The sequence below is a fragment of the Schistocerca serialis genome, chromosome 3 (assembly GCF_023864345.2).
Source record: "Schistocerca serialis cubense isolate TAMUIC-IGC-003099 chromosome 3, iqSchSeri2.2, whole genome shotgun sequence".
Lineage (NCBI taxonomy): Eukaryota > Metazoa > Arthropoda > Insecta > Orthoptera > Acrididae > Schistocerca > Schistocerca serialis.
In genome coordinates, this window is record NC_064640.1 from 993,434,189 (window position 1) to 993,449,297 (window position 15,109).

Here is a 15,109-nt window from a genome sequence, read left to right on the forward strand (position 1 = left end):
GGAGGAGGAGTAAAGGAGACAACTCACCAAAAGGCAGAAGCGCTGCATTGTCGATAGGTACATAAAAAAGTTCTAATAGCAACTAAGAAACTAAATAATGACTCATATATCAGGAAAGGTACTAACAAAATAAAATCAACCTGGGAGGTAGTAAATAGGAGCAGAGATAAACAAAAAATTAAAAACAGCATTTTTGTAATTAAAAGCGAAGGGAAAACAGTTGAGGACCCACTACAGATAGCCAACATACTCAACACACATTACACAAATATCACAACAAATCTAATTCAAGGAAGATGTGATTTCAGCTCCAGAGTGCAACTACCAATGAATGATAAAACCATGTTTCTATACCCTGTTACTGGATTAAAGGTACAAAACACCTTAAATCAGTTAAAAAATAAAATGACATGTGGCTGTGATGGGATTCCAGACAAAGTAATAAAGAACAGTGCAAGATACATAGCTTGCCCACTTGATGACATGATTAACATGTCATTTAGCACAGGAGTCTTCCCAGAAAAACTAAAGAAATTGATTGTCAAGCCTATTTATAAGAAGGGTGACCAGTCTGATGTTATCAATTACCAGCCTATACCATTGTTATCTGGATCTTCAAAAGTAATTGAAAGGATAATGCATGAAAGACTGTCTCATTTTCTTAGTAAAAATCAAATTCTGGTTAATGGGCCAAACAGTTATAGGAAAAATAGGTCAACTGACACAGCAATTTATAACTTTTTAAAACTGATCATAAATTCTGTAGACAAAAATGAATTAAACTGTCATCTGTTTTTGGACCTGTCTAAAGCATTCGATGTCATTGACCATAATTTACTGCCCAGGAAACTATATTACTTCGTGGAGTAGCACATGATTGGTTCAAATCCTATCTTTCTAATGGGTATCAAAAGGTAGAGATACAGCATGTGGGTAAAGTCTACTCATCAGCCAAAGAGTCAGGTATGGCATGCCACAGGGCTATGCACTGGGGCCATTGCTGTTCTTAATATTTATAAATGATATGCCAAGCCATATATCAACAGCAGATACAGTATTGTTTGCCAATGACACCAGTCTGTTTGTCATAGTTACAAATGAAACTAACTTACTGGAGAGAGTCACAGTAGCCACAGAAGAAGCAAACATGTGGTTTACAAACAAAAAATCAATTGTGAATGACAAAAAAAAAAAAAAAAAAAAAAAAAAAAAAAAAAAAAAAAAAAAAAACAGTTTGGATGAACTTCAGACATATAACAAACAAAGTAAAATCAGACCTAACTGTAGAACTTGCGCAATGTAAGATAGAGCAACCCCCCCCCCCCCCCCCCATACAAAATTTTTAGGATTATGGTTAGATGGATATTTAATGTGGGAGAAACACACAGAAATGTTAAACAAAAAATTAAGCCATTATTGTTATGTTCTTAGAATACTAAAAAATTCCTGTATTGTTGATGCAGGGTTATGTTCGTACTTTGCACTAATACATAGCACACTAAGATATGGTATCATATTTTGGGGGAATACCAGTTTTTCCAAACACTTGTTTGTGCTTCAAAAAAGAACAATAAGAATAATCAGAGGTATGACACACAGAATATCATGTAAAAACATTTTCAAGGAACTGCAAATCATGACTCTACCATGTATCTATATTTATGAAAGTATGTGTTTTATGAAGGCACACCAAGAACATTCTTTGTTAAACAGTCAAGTTCATAACTACAAAATGAGAAATAGAGATGACTTTCATAGAGAAAGTCACACAAAAGCTATGTATCAAAAAAGTGTTATTTATCAACCAAAAATTTTATTTAGTGCACTACTAAAGGAAATTAAAAGTATACCAAAATTCCACATATTCAGAAAAGAACTTAAAAAATGTTAATTAGCAAGTGTTTTTATAGTGTCATGGAATACTTCAATCACCAGCATTCAATATACAGTAGCTTATTTCCTTCATCATAATGATCCAGAATGCTCATTGAAAACAAAATTGTATTCATTTGTTATTCTAATTTAGCATATTATGAACATTGTTATGTGTATGGTTTCATGTTATATCTAATAATATTTTATTTATGGACATATAATTGTAAATCTTTTCTTGTCATATTTTCTATGTAAGGCAATGTATGACAAATTCTATATCTTTTTTGTAGTGATGAGATACAAGGATGCTTTGCTAGCTTTCAGAATGAAATTCCTTTTTCAAGCTTGTAGGAGAAACATGCACACAAACACACACATGCTCACTCACATGCACATACCTGTCTCCCTACATTGTGCTCAGTCGACTGCCAGCTCGTTCTTGGCCCACGGTGAGTGTACTGGGTGAGGTGGTGGTGCAGGGTGGGGTGGGGTGAGTGATGGAAAGAGGCAGGAGGCAGAGAGGGGGGGGGGGGGGGAGGAAGCACCTAGCAGCTCATGGGAGAGTGAGGTGAGAGCCATCTGTGGGCCTAGCTAGAGGTGTAGGTAGAGGGGCAGATGGCAGATGGCTGGGCATGTGATTTGACAGACTAGGACATGCGATGGTAGTGCACAAGTAAGCCGATGTGAGTTGGGTAATGGTACTGGGACAAGGGATGGTGCTACTGGGGGGGGGGGGGGGGGGCAGTGACTTACCTTAGTTACCTTAGTTTTAGGCCAGGCAGGTTACAGGGGGAGGATCCAGATGGCATGGGTTGTGAAGCAGCCATTGAAATCTTGCATGTTGTGCTCTGCTGCATGTTGTGCCACTGGGTTGTCCACCTTGTTTTGGGCAACAGTTTGACAGTGACCATTCATTCTGGTTGACAGCTGGTTGATTGCCATACCACTGTAAAATGCTGTGCAGTGTTTGCAGCAGGGCTGGTATGTAACATGGCTGCTTGCACAGGTGGGCTAGCCTCTGATGGGGTAGGATAAGACTTTGACACGAATGGAGAAGGTGGTGCTGGGTGGGTGGATTGGGCAGGTCTCGTGTCTGGGTCTTCGACAAGGATGTGGCCCCTGTGGCAGGGAATTTGGGGTGGGAGTGGCATAGGGATGGACTAGGATGTTGTGGAGGTTGGGTGGGTAGCGGAACACCACTTTGGCAGGGGATGGAAGTTCTTGGGTAGGATGTCCCTCATTTCAGGGCATGACGATAGATAATCAGAGCCCTGGTGAAGGACATGGTTCAGTCATTCCAGTCCCGAGTGGTATTGAGTGACAAGGGGGCTGCTTCTTTATGGTTGGTTCTGGGCATAGATGTGAGGATCAGGTGTGTGTCGGGATATGTCACAGGAGATATATTTGTGTATTAGGTCTGGAGGGTATTGACTGTCTACAAAGGCCTTTGTGAGGCCTTCAGCATACTGGGCGAAGGTGTTCTCATCACTGCATCTGTCACGGCTGGCCAGGCTGTATGGGAGAGATTTGTTGGTGTGGAAGGGGTGGCAGCTGTCAAAGTGCATGTGCTATTGGTGATTGGTGGTTTGAAGTTGACCGAGGGGTGGATGGAACCATCTAAGAAGAGGAGATCAACATCTGTGAAGGAGGCACAATGCGTGGACGAGGACCAGATGAAGCAGATTGGGAGAGAAGGTGTTGAGGTTGTGGAGGAATGAAGGTGAGTAGTTCTGTCCTTGGGTCCATGTTATAAAGATGTCATCGATAAACCTGAATCAGACTGAGGGTTTGCGATTTTGGGAAGCTAGAAATGTTTCCTCTAGGTGTCTTCGTCATGTTGTCCATTAAAGTCTCAGTGTACTTGTATACCTCCAATATTCTCCTTGCTCTTTGATAGGTCTTGTCCCAAATTTGTCTCTCAGAAATTTCCTGTTCAGGATCTACCATTTATATTCATTGTGATCATCTGTGTATAATGGTATTTGACTTTAGTGTACAAAGCTACGCATTACTTATTACAGCTTTTCCTAGTTAGTCAGTATGCTTTTTCTAGCTTACTTATTTGAATTCCCAAGAACATATCCAGCAAGGGGTAGAGGAGGGTAGTTGTGCCTCCCGTCATCCCCCCACAATTCTGAAGAACACTTTCTAAACTGAACTAGTATCCTGCCCTATCAAATTCACAGATGAATCAATTTAATATCTGTTTGAATAATGCCATAACCTATAATGCATATTCAAACGATGCACACAGAGTCATTTTTTGTGAGACCACAAAACCATTCTGTCATTCAACAAGAATCTAGCATGAGTTGCCTCACCCCAGCTCAGGTACACTCTTGTGAGTTGCTACTGATAACTTTTTTGAATGAACTGGTTCCAGTCACACTTGTAATTAAATGAAACAATGAACTTTCACAATTCAGTCATATTCAGTCTGTGAACTCTGTTGATGTTGCTTTGGTATTTTGTCTTATCTGACACCCACTGCCCCACCTTGGTACCTTGGAAAGTATGATATTAAGTGCTATAAATTCTATTTTTATTGAGTTCAACCCCTCTTAGATACTGTATTTGATCCAGTTGTTTCCATCACTCTGGTTATCTCCAGCAACACGCATTGAAAGACTAAATGAGAGTGAACATTTTTCTGCCTAACAACTGTTCTGATCTCTAATTTTTCTGAGAGCATGCATCTGAATTTAAGTCATAATATGATGCTATTCAGTGCCTTTTGGATAGGGCACCATATTTTCTTCTCTAGAACTAGTCGTGTACCATTTTCTTATGAGCAGGTCTGTATATGTTCATAAAGTAAAGATCATTAACCTACATTTTTGATCTATTTTAAGCATTATCTGGAAATTGAAACCTACTCCACACATTAACATCATTTTCTAACTCCCTCCCATAAATATTGTCCAAGTTGTGGGTCCAGCTGGAGTTTGCTCCTACTCAGTAAGTCCTCACAATATAACTAACAGATGTAATATAAATGAGAATCCTCTATATTTCCACAATGACTCTTCCATTCTATACCAGTGTGTTCCCTCTTTTGAAATTTCCTGACATATTAAAATCATGTGCTAGACAGGGGACCTTACCTTTTGCATGGAACACTCATACCAATTGAGCAAACAAGTCATAAATTATGACCTGCTCCAACAGCATCACTTCTGCCAGTACCTCGTCTTACTTTTCAAACTTCACAGAGCCTCTCCTGTATAACTTGAATGACTAACACCGCTGGAAAAATAATATCACAGAGAAACAACTTAGCCACAACCTAGGGGAGGTTTTCAGAATGATTACGCATTGTTTTGAAATTTCTGGGTGATTTTTGATGTCAGTCAACGCATCCTCCTCATGTAAGGCATGAATCAAAGCAAATGTCTAGTCACTTGGCTTTGTAGCCTTTGATGCACCAAGATATTTTTATCATTTTTGTACACTTCTCAATCATCCTGTCTCCACATGGCTCTTATAGCTAAGTTGTTATCAAGTCTTCTTTTGGTGTTATATGAGATTTTAGATGTGGGAATGATTTCTATCCTTTCCTCATTTCTTCAAGGCTAGGAGCTCAACTGTCTTGGGCTGTCTTGATACATAAAGCATTTACCAGCAGATTCACAGCTGTAAAGATTTTCAAAATGTTTGACCATGTACACTATGTAATCAAAAGTGTCCAGACACCTGGCTGAAAATGACTTACAAGTTTGTGCTGCCCTCCGTCAATAATACTGGAATTCAGTATGTTGTCGGCCCACCCTTAGCCTTAATGACAGCTTCCACTCTTGCAGGCATATGTTCATTCAGGTGCTAAAAGTTTTCCTGGGGAATGGTAGCCCATTCTTAACAGAGTACAGCACCGAGGAGAGGTATCAATGTTGGTCGGTGAGGCCTGGCATGAAGTCAGTGTTCCAAAACATCCTGAAGGTGTTCTATAGGATTCGGGTCAGGACTCTGTGCAGGCCAGCCCATTACAGGGATGTTATTGTCATGTAACCATTCCGCCACAGGCAGTGCATTATGAACAGGTGTTTGATCATGTTGAAAGATGCAATCGCCATCCCCAAATTGCTCTTCAACAGTGGAAAGCAAGAAGGTGCTTAAAACATCAACGTAGACCTGAGCTGTGATAGTGCCATGCAAAACAACAGGGGGTGCAAGCCCCTCCACGAAAAACATGATCACACCATAACACCACCACCTCCAATATTACTGTTGGCACTACACACACTGGCAGATGACGTTCACCAGGCTTTCGCCATACCCACACCTTGCCATCAGATCGCCACATTGAGTACCATGATTCGTCACTCCACACAATGTTTTTCCACTGTTCAGTCATCCATTGTTTATGATCCTTACACCAAGCAAGGCATTGTTTGATATTTAACAGCATGATGTGTGGCTTATAAGCAGCTGCTCGACCATGAAATCCAAGTTTTCTCACCTCCCACATAACTATCATAGTACTCGCGGTGGATCCTGATGCAGTTTGGAATTCCTGTGTGATGGTCTGGATAGATGTCTCCCTATTTCACATTATGACCATCTTCAACTGTCAGCAGTCTCTGTCAGTCAACTGACGTGGTGGACCTGTATGCTTTTGTGCTGTGCATGTCCCTTTACATTCCCACTTCACTATCACATCAGAGACTGTGGACCTAGGGATGTTTAGGAGTGTGGATATCTCGTGTACAGACATATGACACAAGTGACACCCAATCACCCGACCACGTTCGAAGCCTGTAAGTTCCGCGGAGTGCCCCATTCTGCTCTCTCACAATGTCTAATGACTACTGAGGTCACTGATATGGAGGACCTGGCAGCAGGTGGCAGCACAATGCACCTAATGTGAAAAACCTATGTTTTAGGGGTGTCTGGATACATTTGATCACATAGTGTAGCTGCAGTTATCCAAAGTATTACAAAGATCCTTTCCATCTACTCTTCTAAGGAAAAGGCTGGGTGGAGAGTACTTACCAAGGTACTATTTGAGTGATTGGTAGAAGTTTTAGAAGATTTTCCCCTGTAAAATCTCCATCCAGTTTCATCACATTGTTTTGGGTGTACTGGAGCTTTGCTTGTCCAAGGGCCATGTCTGTAAATTACTGCTGTTTTAATGGTATGAGTTTATCCCTGTCTGTCTGGGTATTATGCAAGTTTTATCTTAGTGGGTTTTTCTATCTGTGACTGCTTTTTCTCAGGCTGTTGTCAATCATATCCATTACCACACCCCTCTTTTTGTTTTGCTAAAGGGGCAGTCTCTACAGCTACTTTGACTAAGTTATACTTCAGTAATCCTAGCTGTTATGTTCTGATGTTCCAATGTTCTCCGTGAATTTGTTACCAAACTTTTTGCTAAGTTAACCTAGGGATCAATTTACTAGGTATCTTAGTTTCCTTGGGGAGGTACTTTCAGCTATAATTCGAAGGGCAAATAATCTTGATGGAGGCTGGCATCTCTTAGTACCCTGGCAGTCTAGATATCTCTTCTGGTCTTTCATTATATAGCCATGTGAGTGGCTTGAAATGTTTCCAGGAAGGGTCTGGATGATGTGTACATCTAATGTTTTATTTTAAATATCTTTGTGACGCTGACTTTACTTATAGATTAAGGACCTTACAGTCTCTCATGAATTTCCCTTTGTAACATAGGTACTGTTACTTTATGTCTGTATTTTTGTTATTTGTCCAGATTGCTTTAAAATCACTCATTAGGATGATTGTGTGCTACAATGGGACCTTGCTTCTGAAATTCTCTGTTCTTGCAACAAATAGTGTGTGTGTGTGTGTGTGTGTGTGTGTGTGTCCATAAACTACCATATAACAAATAGTAGAATTACACAGATTATCAGTTTCCTCTGCACTTCAAGATGTTGTTAATATTTCATAATAAAAGAAAGTCATGCAATTGCTCATCACTTTGTGACGTGATAGCAAATAATTAATAAAATTGTACTACAAATAAAAATGTAAATATGTCTCACCCAGAGCTGCAGCAGTACAGTGGGCTAACATGAAGCCTGAGTTCAGACCACCATCTTTGACAAGGAAAGCAGGAAGCTCACTCAAGGCTGCACACAAGAAATATATGGACTGAACAAGATTGCATAATATAAAATTTTTGATGTATCACTTGACAAGAGATATAAGAATCATTTCATTTTGCACACTTTGCTCCCTCTTAAATTGATTAAATATATTGAAAAACTATTAACTCACTAATTTCTGTTATCTGACAAATTACACACAATTTGCTTTTCCTAAATGAATAAATTAATTTAAAAACTACAGCTACAGCAAGAAGAAACATGGTTTATGAAACGCAGTACTTTATAGAGAAACATGTCAGATACAATGAAGTACAGACTGTGCATAGCACTGAACACATTGCCTGGACAACAGTAATACAGGTTACAGACTAGGCCACGCTCTCATTTGCGATCACTTAAATAATACTGTTTCTTTGGTGGCTCACCAGAGTGTGCCAGGAGGCTGACCAGGTGGCCCCTGGAAGCAGGCCTATGAACTGTATGCACGCATGCTCTCTGAATCATACATGTCAGGGGTGAAGGTACATCAAATATCCATTGGAGTACTCTCATTTTGCTGGAATTGTTACAAAACTCTCTTGACAAAGTGAGCTATTGCCTATCTGTTCAAACAATAAAGTAAACAGAAGAGTGGGAATTACAGTGGTTCTATGGGAAAATATGAATAAGCTTACAAAAAGAGTGGATTGTAATGGTGGAAGTCATCTAGTTTGCAAGTTCTCTCTCTCTCTCTCTATCTATCTATCTATCTATGTTTCTCATATATTTCTTTTCAGTGCATTTATGGATCAAATAATGATGCATATTAAGCACACTGAAGCTAAAACTTTGTTTTAGTGTCTTGTGTAGTGCACAAATTACATACTTTTAAGGAAATTTGAAATCCATGGAATAACGTGAGGCACTGCAAGACTTTAACCTACCAAGTACTGACTGGGACATCTATGGATTCATTGCAGGTGTTACAGACAGTCAGTCTTGTGAATTAGTTCTGAACACCTTTTTCAAAAACTGTCTTGAGCAGTTAGTTCCAGAACCCACACACAATGGAAATATTTTAGATCTTGTAGCCACAAACAAGTCACACATTATTGACAGTGTCAGTAGAGAGACAGGGATTAGGAATCACATCATAATCTTAGTGGTGATGGTTTCTAAGATTAATAAATTGATCAAGGAGGCTAGGAGAGTATTTACGCTGGAAATAGTAGATAAAGAGTTGTTAACATCTGACTTAGATAATGAAGGGACATCATTTAGTTCCGATGTGTTGGACATAGAGGAATTCAAATAAAATGGTTCGAATGGCTCTGAACACTATGGGACTTAACATCTGTGGTCATCAGTCCCCTAGAACTTAGAACTACTTAAACCTAACTAACCTAAGGACATCACACACATCCATGCCCGAGGCAGGATTCGAACCTGCGACCGTAGCAGTTGCACGGTTCCGGACTGAGTGCCTAGAACTGCTAGACCACCGCGGCCGGCATAGAGGAATTATGAGCAAAGTTCAAGTTTATTGTAAATCATGTTCTGGAGAAATATGTGCTATATAAGTGGATGGAGGACAGGAAAGATCAATCAGAGTTTAATAACAAAGTTCAGAAAATGACAAGGAAGTAGATATTGTTGCATTCAAATGTTAAAAATAATGTGAAAATGTTGGCAGGCAAAAGGTACCAGAAATTCACATTTCTATAAAAAGATTGATGTGCAAAGCATACACCTTCTATCATCATTCCTTAGTGAGCGACCTTGCTGAGAACCTGAGAAAATTCCGATCCTATGTAAAATCACTAAGCAGGCCAAAGGGTTCTATCCAGTCTCTCATTGACAAATTTGGTGTGGTAATGGAAGACAGAAAAAGGAAAACTGAATTTTCAAATTTCACCTTTATAAAATCGTTCATGCAGGAGAGAAGATCCAGGACAGAATAATGACAATATTATGAAAAGGACAGTTGCTACTCACCATATAGTGGGGATACTGAGTCACAGACAGGCACAACGAAATGACTGTCAGCAAGTAAGCTTTCAGCCATAAAGGCCTTCATCACAATTAGACAAAACACACACACACACACACACAAAACTGCAGAGAGAGAGAGAGAGAGAGAGAGAGAGAGAGAGAGAGAGAGAGAGAGAAATGCATTTGCATATATGTGTGTTGTGTGTGTGGGAGTGTGACTTAGCACCTCCGCAATATGGTGAGTAGCAACTATTCTTTCCATAATATTGTCATTCATACAAAAGGATCATACAGAAATAATGTCATTTGACTGCTGCAGAGACTCCCATATGGAGAGCACAGTTAATAAACATCTCTGGAATAGAGGAGCAATTGAGAGAATTAAAAACAAATAAGTCACCTGAACCTGACGGAATTCCAATTTGGTTTTACAGAGAGAACTCTACAGCACTGGCCCCTTACTTAGTTTGTACTTATCATGACTCTCTCACCCAGCTCAGAGTCCCAAGGGACTGGAAAAAATGCAGGAAAGTATCAAAATTTTACAAAACTGAGCTTGTACGTTTCTCACACAAAATACTGTGAAACATGGATGAAGGACAACAGACAGACTATGTACCCCTAGAGTTCTGGAAAGCAGTTGATATAGTGGCCTACTGCAGACTGTTAATGAAGTTATGAGCATATAGAGTGGGTTTTGAGATATGTGAGTAGCTCTATAGAGACTTAAGAAATAGAACCCAGTATGTTGTCCCCAATGGTGAGTGTTCATCAGAGACAAGGGTATCTTTGGGAGTGCCTCAAGGAAGAGTGAAAGGACTGCTCCTGTTCACCATATACAGGAAAGATCTGACAGGTAGCATAAGCAGCAATTTGTGATTACGAGGGTAGTTTGAAAAGTTCTCTGAATCACCATGAGAGGTCAGCACTAGTGCAAGTTGTTCATGTGATATTCATTGGACTGTTGCCTGTAAACACATGCCACATCAGTGATCTTGGAAAAGAGCTGTGGCGGTGATGTGGCTCTGTCATTGTTCCCACGTAGTGATTTGTGAAGATGGAAAAAAATCGAGATTTGAGTAGTGATTAAGTACTTTATAAAGAATGGTAAGAAAGCAAAGGAATGCCAATTTCCAGAATACACTGGGGGACTCTGCTCCTTCATATTCAACTGTTGCCAAGTGGACAAATGAATTGAAATGTGGTTGGGAGAGCTTAGATGATGACCCACGCAGTGGTCAGCCAAGATGTGTCACTACTCCAGAAATCATTGCAAAAGTGCACAAAATTGTCATGGAGGATTGCTGATTGAAAGTGTGTGAAATTGCTCACACTTGCCGGATGTCATCTTAAAGGGTATATCACATTTTGACTGAAGAATTATAAATGAAAAAATTATCTGCAAGTTGGGTGCCGTGACAAGACAATGCGCACTGGCATACATGTGCCATCACTGTGGCAAAATTACATGAACTAATGTATGAATTGTTGCCACACCCACCTTATTCACCTGGCTCTGTCAGACGTCCATCTCTTCTCAAAACTGAAAATTTTTCTTGGTGGATGAAGATTTACTTCAAACAAAGAATTGATAGCCCAAGTTGGCAACTATTTTGCACATCTGAAAGAAACATTGGACCAATTGCATTAATCTACAAGGAGACTAGATTGAAAAAGTTTCAGTGATGTAAGAACTTTTTTCTATTCTGTTACAAGAACTTTTCAAACCACTCTCGTATTTGCTAATGATGCTATAGTGTACAGGAAGGTGTTGTCATTGAGTGACTGTAGAAGGATACATGATGACTTAGGCAGAATTTTTATTTGGTATGATTAAGTGCAGCTTACTCTACATATAGAAAAAAGTAAGTTAATGCACATGAGTAGGGAAAAAATCCTGTATTGTTTGAATACAGTGTGCTGCTTGATACAGTAGGTGTAACATTGCAAAGAGATTTGAAATGGAATGAGCACATAAGGATGGTAGTAGGGAAGGCAAATAATTGATTTCAGTTTATTGGGAGGATTCTAGGAAAGTGTAGCTCATCTGTATACAAGGAGACCATTCACACAACACTAGTGTGACCCATTCTTGAGTACTACTCAAGTGTTTGGGATCCACGCAATGTCAGATTAAAGGAAGATATGAAGCAATTCAGTGGGGTGCTGCTAGATTTGTTACCAGTAAGTTCAGTCAGCATGTCAGTGTTACAGAAATGCTTTGTGAAGTCAAATGGGAATCCTTGGAGGGAGAATGATATTCTCTTTATAAAATACTCTTGAGAAAATTTAGAAGACCTGTATTTGTACCTGACTGCAGAATACTTCTCCTGCCACCAATGTGAACATTTTGCATAAGGAATGTGAAGACAAGATAACAGAAAATAGAGCTCATAGAGAGGCATATAGACAGTCATTTTAACCTCACTATGTGTGAGAGTGGTAGAAGATACCTTTCCCCCTATGCTATATGGTAGCTTGTGAAGTATGTATGTAGATGTAGACATAGATGTAGAATATGTGCACAAGAAGATGTCATAGGAACAGTGTGACACAGTGATTCAGATGTAAGCTAAACTGGAAAACCATCCATTGGTCATGAGTGGTTTTTCCAGTGTTTGTTGTCACACTCTTGGTGCTATACATAATTGAAATAATGGATATGATACCCTCACATGGGTAAGCAGGATGCTGGGATGCATGACACATCCCCAACTTGTGGATCAAACCATCCAGAATGGCTTGGGTTAATGTTTCCTATTCTGGTTAAGTGCTGTCTGAAGGTGAGCCTGCTGTGTCCCACACATATTCAGTTGGATTTAAATCCAGGGAGGCCTGTACATCTTACTGATAACCCTTAAAAAAGACCGAAAAAAACAATAGCCCTCAGGGACACTCTTCCACCAACAGTACTCATGTAAATGAGACTAAAGGTTAGAAGAGCGCCCCTGCCCCCTCCCAAGAACTGACTTAATGGCCCCCCACAACCCCTCTATTGTATATGTACAAGCCTCCGTCTCATAATTTTTAAACTCCAAACTATGGTTCACTTCTAAATGATTGTACCCCCTCTCTCCCAACATCTATAAGAAGAAAAAGCATCAGAAACTACAGCAGAACCCAGTTCTATAAACTCCTCAATTAACCCCACTAATTCCCTCTTAATCTGCCCCTACAAAACCCTAAAAATACATTCTGAACACCCACCCCCCGATACAACGCCCCCCCACACCTAGACACCAACCACACAGACTTACCCCTCCCATACCTCATTTTCCCAAACTGTGATTCGTCCACCTCCACCACAACCCCAGGCCCACCCAACTTACCCCTGTACTTAATAAACTCCGAACACACTTCACGACAAAATGAAAATCAGTCAAACACACTCCTCTCACTCACACCAGTCTCATGCACACAAAAACTGTGGGAGGATTTATAACAAAAATAGTACGTCAACAACACAATCTTGCACATGCCCAACCTAGACTTCTCAAACCAGGAACTGCGACGTATGGAGCACCATATGTTATCCCTATGGCACCGCCACATATAACCATCCCTGGTCCAAGACGCCAGAACTTTTGCCAATTTCATGTGATGACCACAAACAGCACACTTCACGGCCTCTGCCAACAAGCCAAACAGCTGCAGAAACTTAATCAGCTCCATCGGACTCACCCCCAACTCAGCATGCAAATGCACACTGTTAATTTTGTCAGTCATATCCGTACCCTACAAGAGCAGCAACAAATTAATTTACTCAAATTAACACACGACCTTCAGTGAACAGCACTACAATAACTTTTACACAACAAACACCAAATTGGCAACTCACTGAAAATAATTTCTCTCCACACACAGCCAAACCCAGAACCACCCAGAACAAGCAGTAACACCAAACTGAACCCAATACACCACACAACATGGAACCCCTAAACACACCACACGAGGGCACCACAAACAGCAACACGAAAACACCTTCAAACATGCCACAATCACAAACCAAACTCTGCACCGTCATGACGTCACGCATCACAACAGCTTTACGTCATGGGTCAAGGCTGACGGGACGGTTCGGACACTTCCGTTGACCTGGTAGTTGATGTACAGATTCTAAGCAAATACTGTAAAACTTGTGGCAGTGGAACTGAGAAAGAGCATGACCATAACTGTCAGATGAATTATACTGGTCCAAGTGTGGGGAAGGAAGCAGCAGGAGTTCTCAGGATTTTTAATCGTTCAGTGGCAAACAGAGGCATCAGATACACACAGTCTTTAGGGGATGGTGACAGCAAGGCTTATGACTGGGTATGTGCAGACCAACCCTATGGTCCTAATGACACAATTTCTAAATTAGAGTGCATTGGACATGTCCAGAAGAGAATGGGGTCCAGGTTGAGAAGAACATTGAAAGAAAAGTAAAAAATAGTATTGGAAGCTGGTAGGAAGATAGGTGGTAAAGGTCACTTGACAAATGTTGAAATAGATAGATTACAGAATTATTATGGCTTGGCCATAAGAAGAAATGTAGCGAATTCATAAAACATGAAAAAAAACTGTATGGGCTATCTCTTTCCATAACCTTTCCACAAATGGAAATCCAGTGCATGGTCTTTGCCCGTATGATCCTGACACTTGGTGCAAGTACAGGAGAAATGACAGATATGACCACAAACATTCTTTACCTGCATCAGTAATGAATGAAATTAAACCCATATTTAGAGATCTTTGTAAAGATACTGTGTTGAAGAAATGTCTTCATGGGAAAACCCAAAATTTTAATGAATGTGTGAATTCTGTCATTGAGAACTGGTTACCAGAAACTGTATTTGTTCAGCTTACAACCCTCAACATGCTATTTTATGCTTCAGTGATGGTGTAATTAAAAAACTGGATGTTTTGAAATTATTGAGCATAAAATCTAGTGGAAATACTGCAAAATCCTTGGTGCAAATTGATAAACAGAGAATCCACAAAGCAGATATTGCTAATTTAAAATGCACAAAAGAAGCCAGACAGAAAAGAAGAGGGACCAAGAGAAGAAAAGGAGATCATTATGATTCAGATGATGCTCAGTATGATGCAGGAAAATATTAGTGGTAAATAATTCTCATCAATAACTATACTAGAATTGCAATATTAAACCTTAAATGGATTTTTCTCGATACTACATTTTTATACTTTCAGGTACCATTATT

The 15,109-nt window shown here is 39.9% G+C and overlaps 1 protein-coding gene across 1 annotated transcript in view; it reads right to left on the minus strand.

The window, feature by feature from the left end:
- Positions 1 to 15,109, minus strand: part of LOC126471443 (histidine ammonia-lyase-like) — a 241,699-nt gene that overhangs the window by 54,735 nt on the left and 171,855 nt on the right. The window contains exon 13 of the mRNA XM_050099622.1: positions 7,872 to 7,958. Coding sequence (XP_049955579.1) covers positions 7,872 to 7,958 — 87 coding nt within the window. The remainder of the gene's footprint in view (positions 1 to 7,871; positions 7,959 to 15,109) is intronic.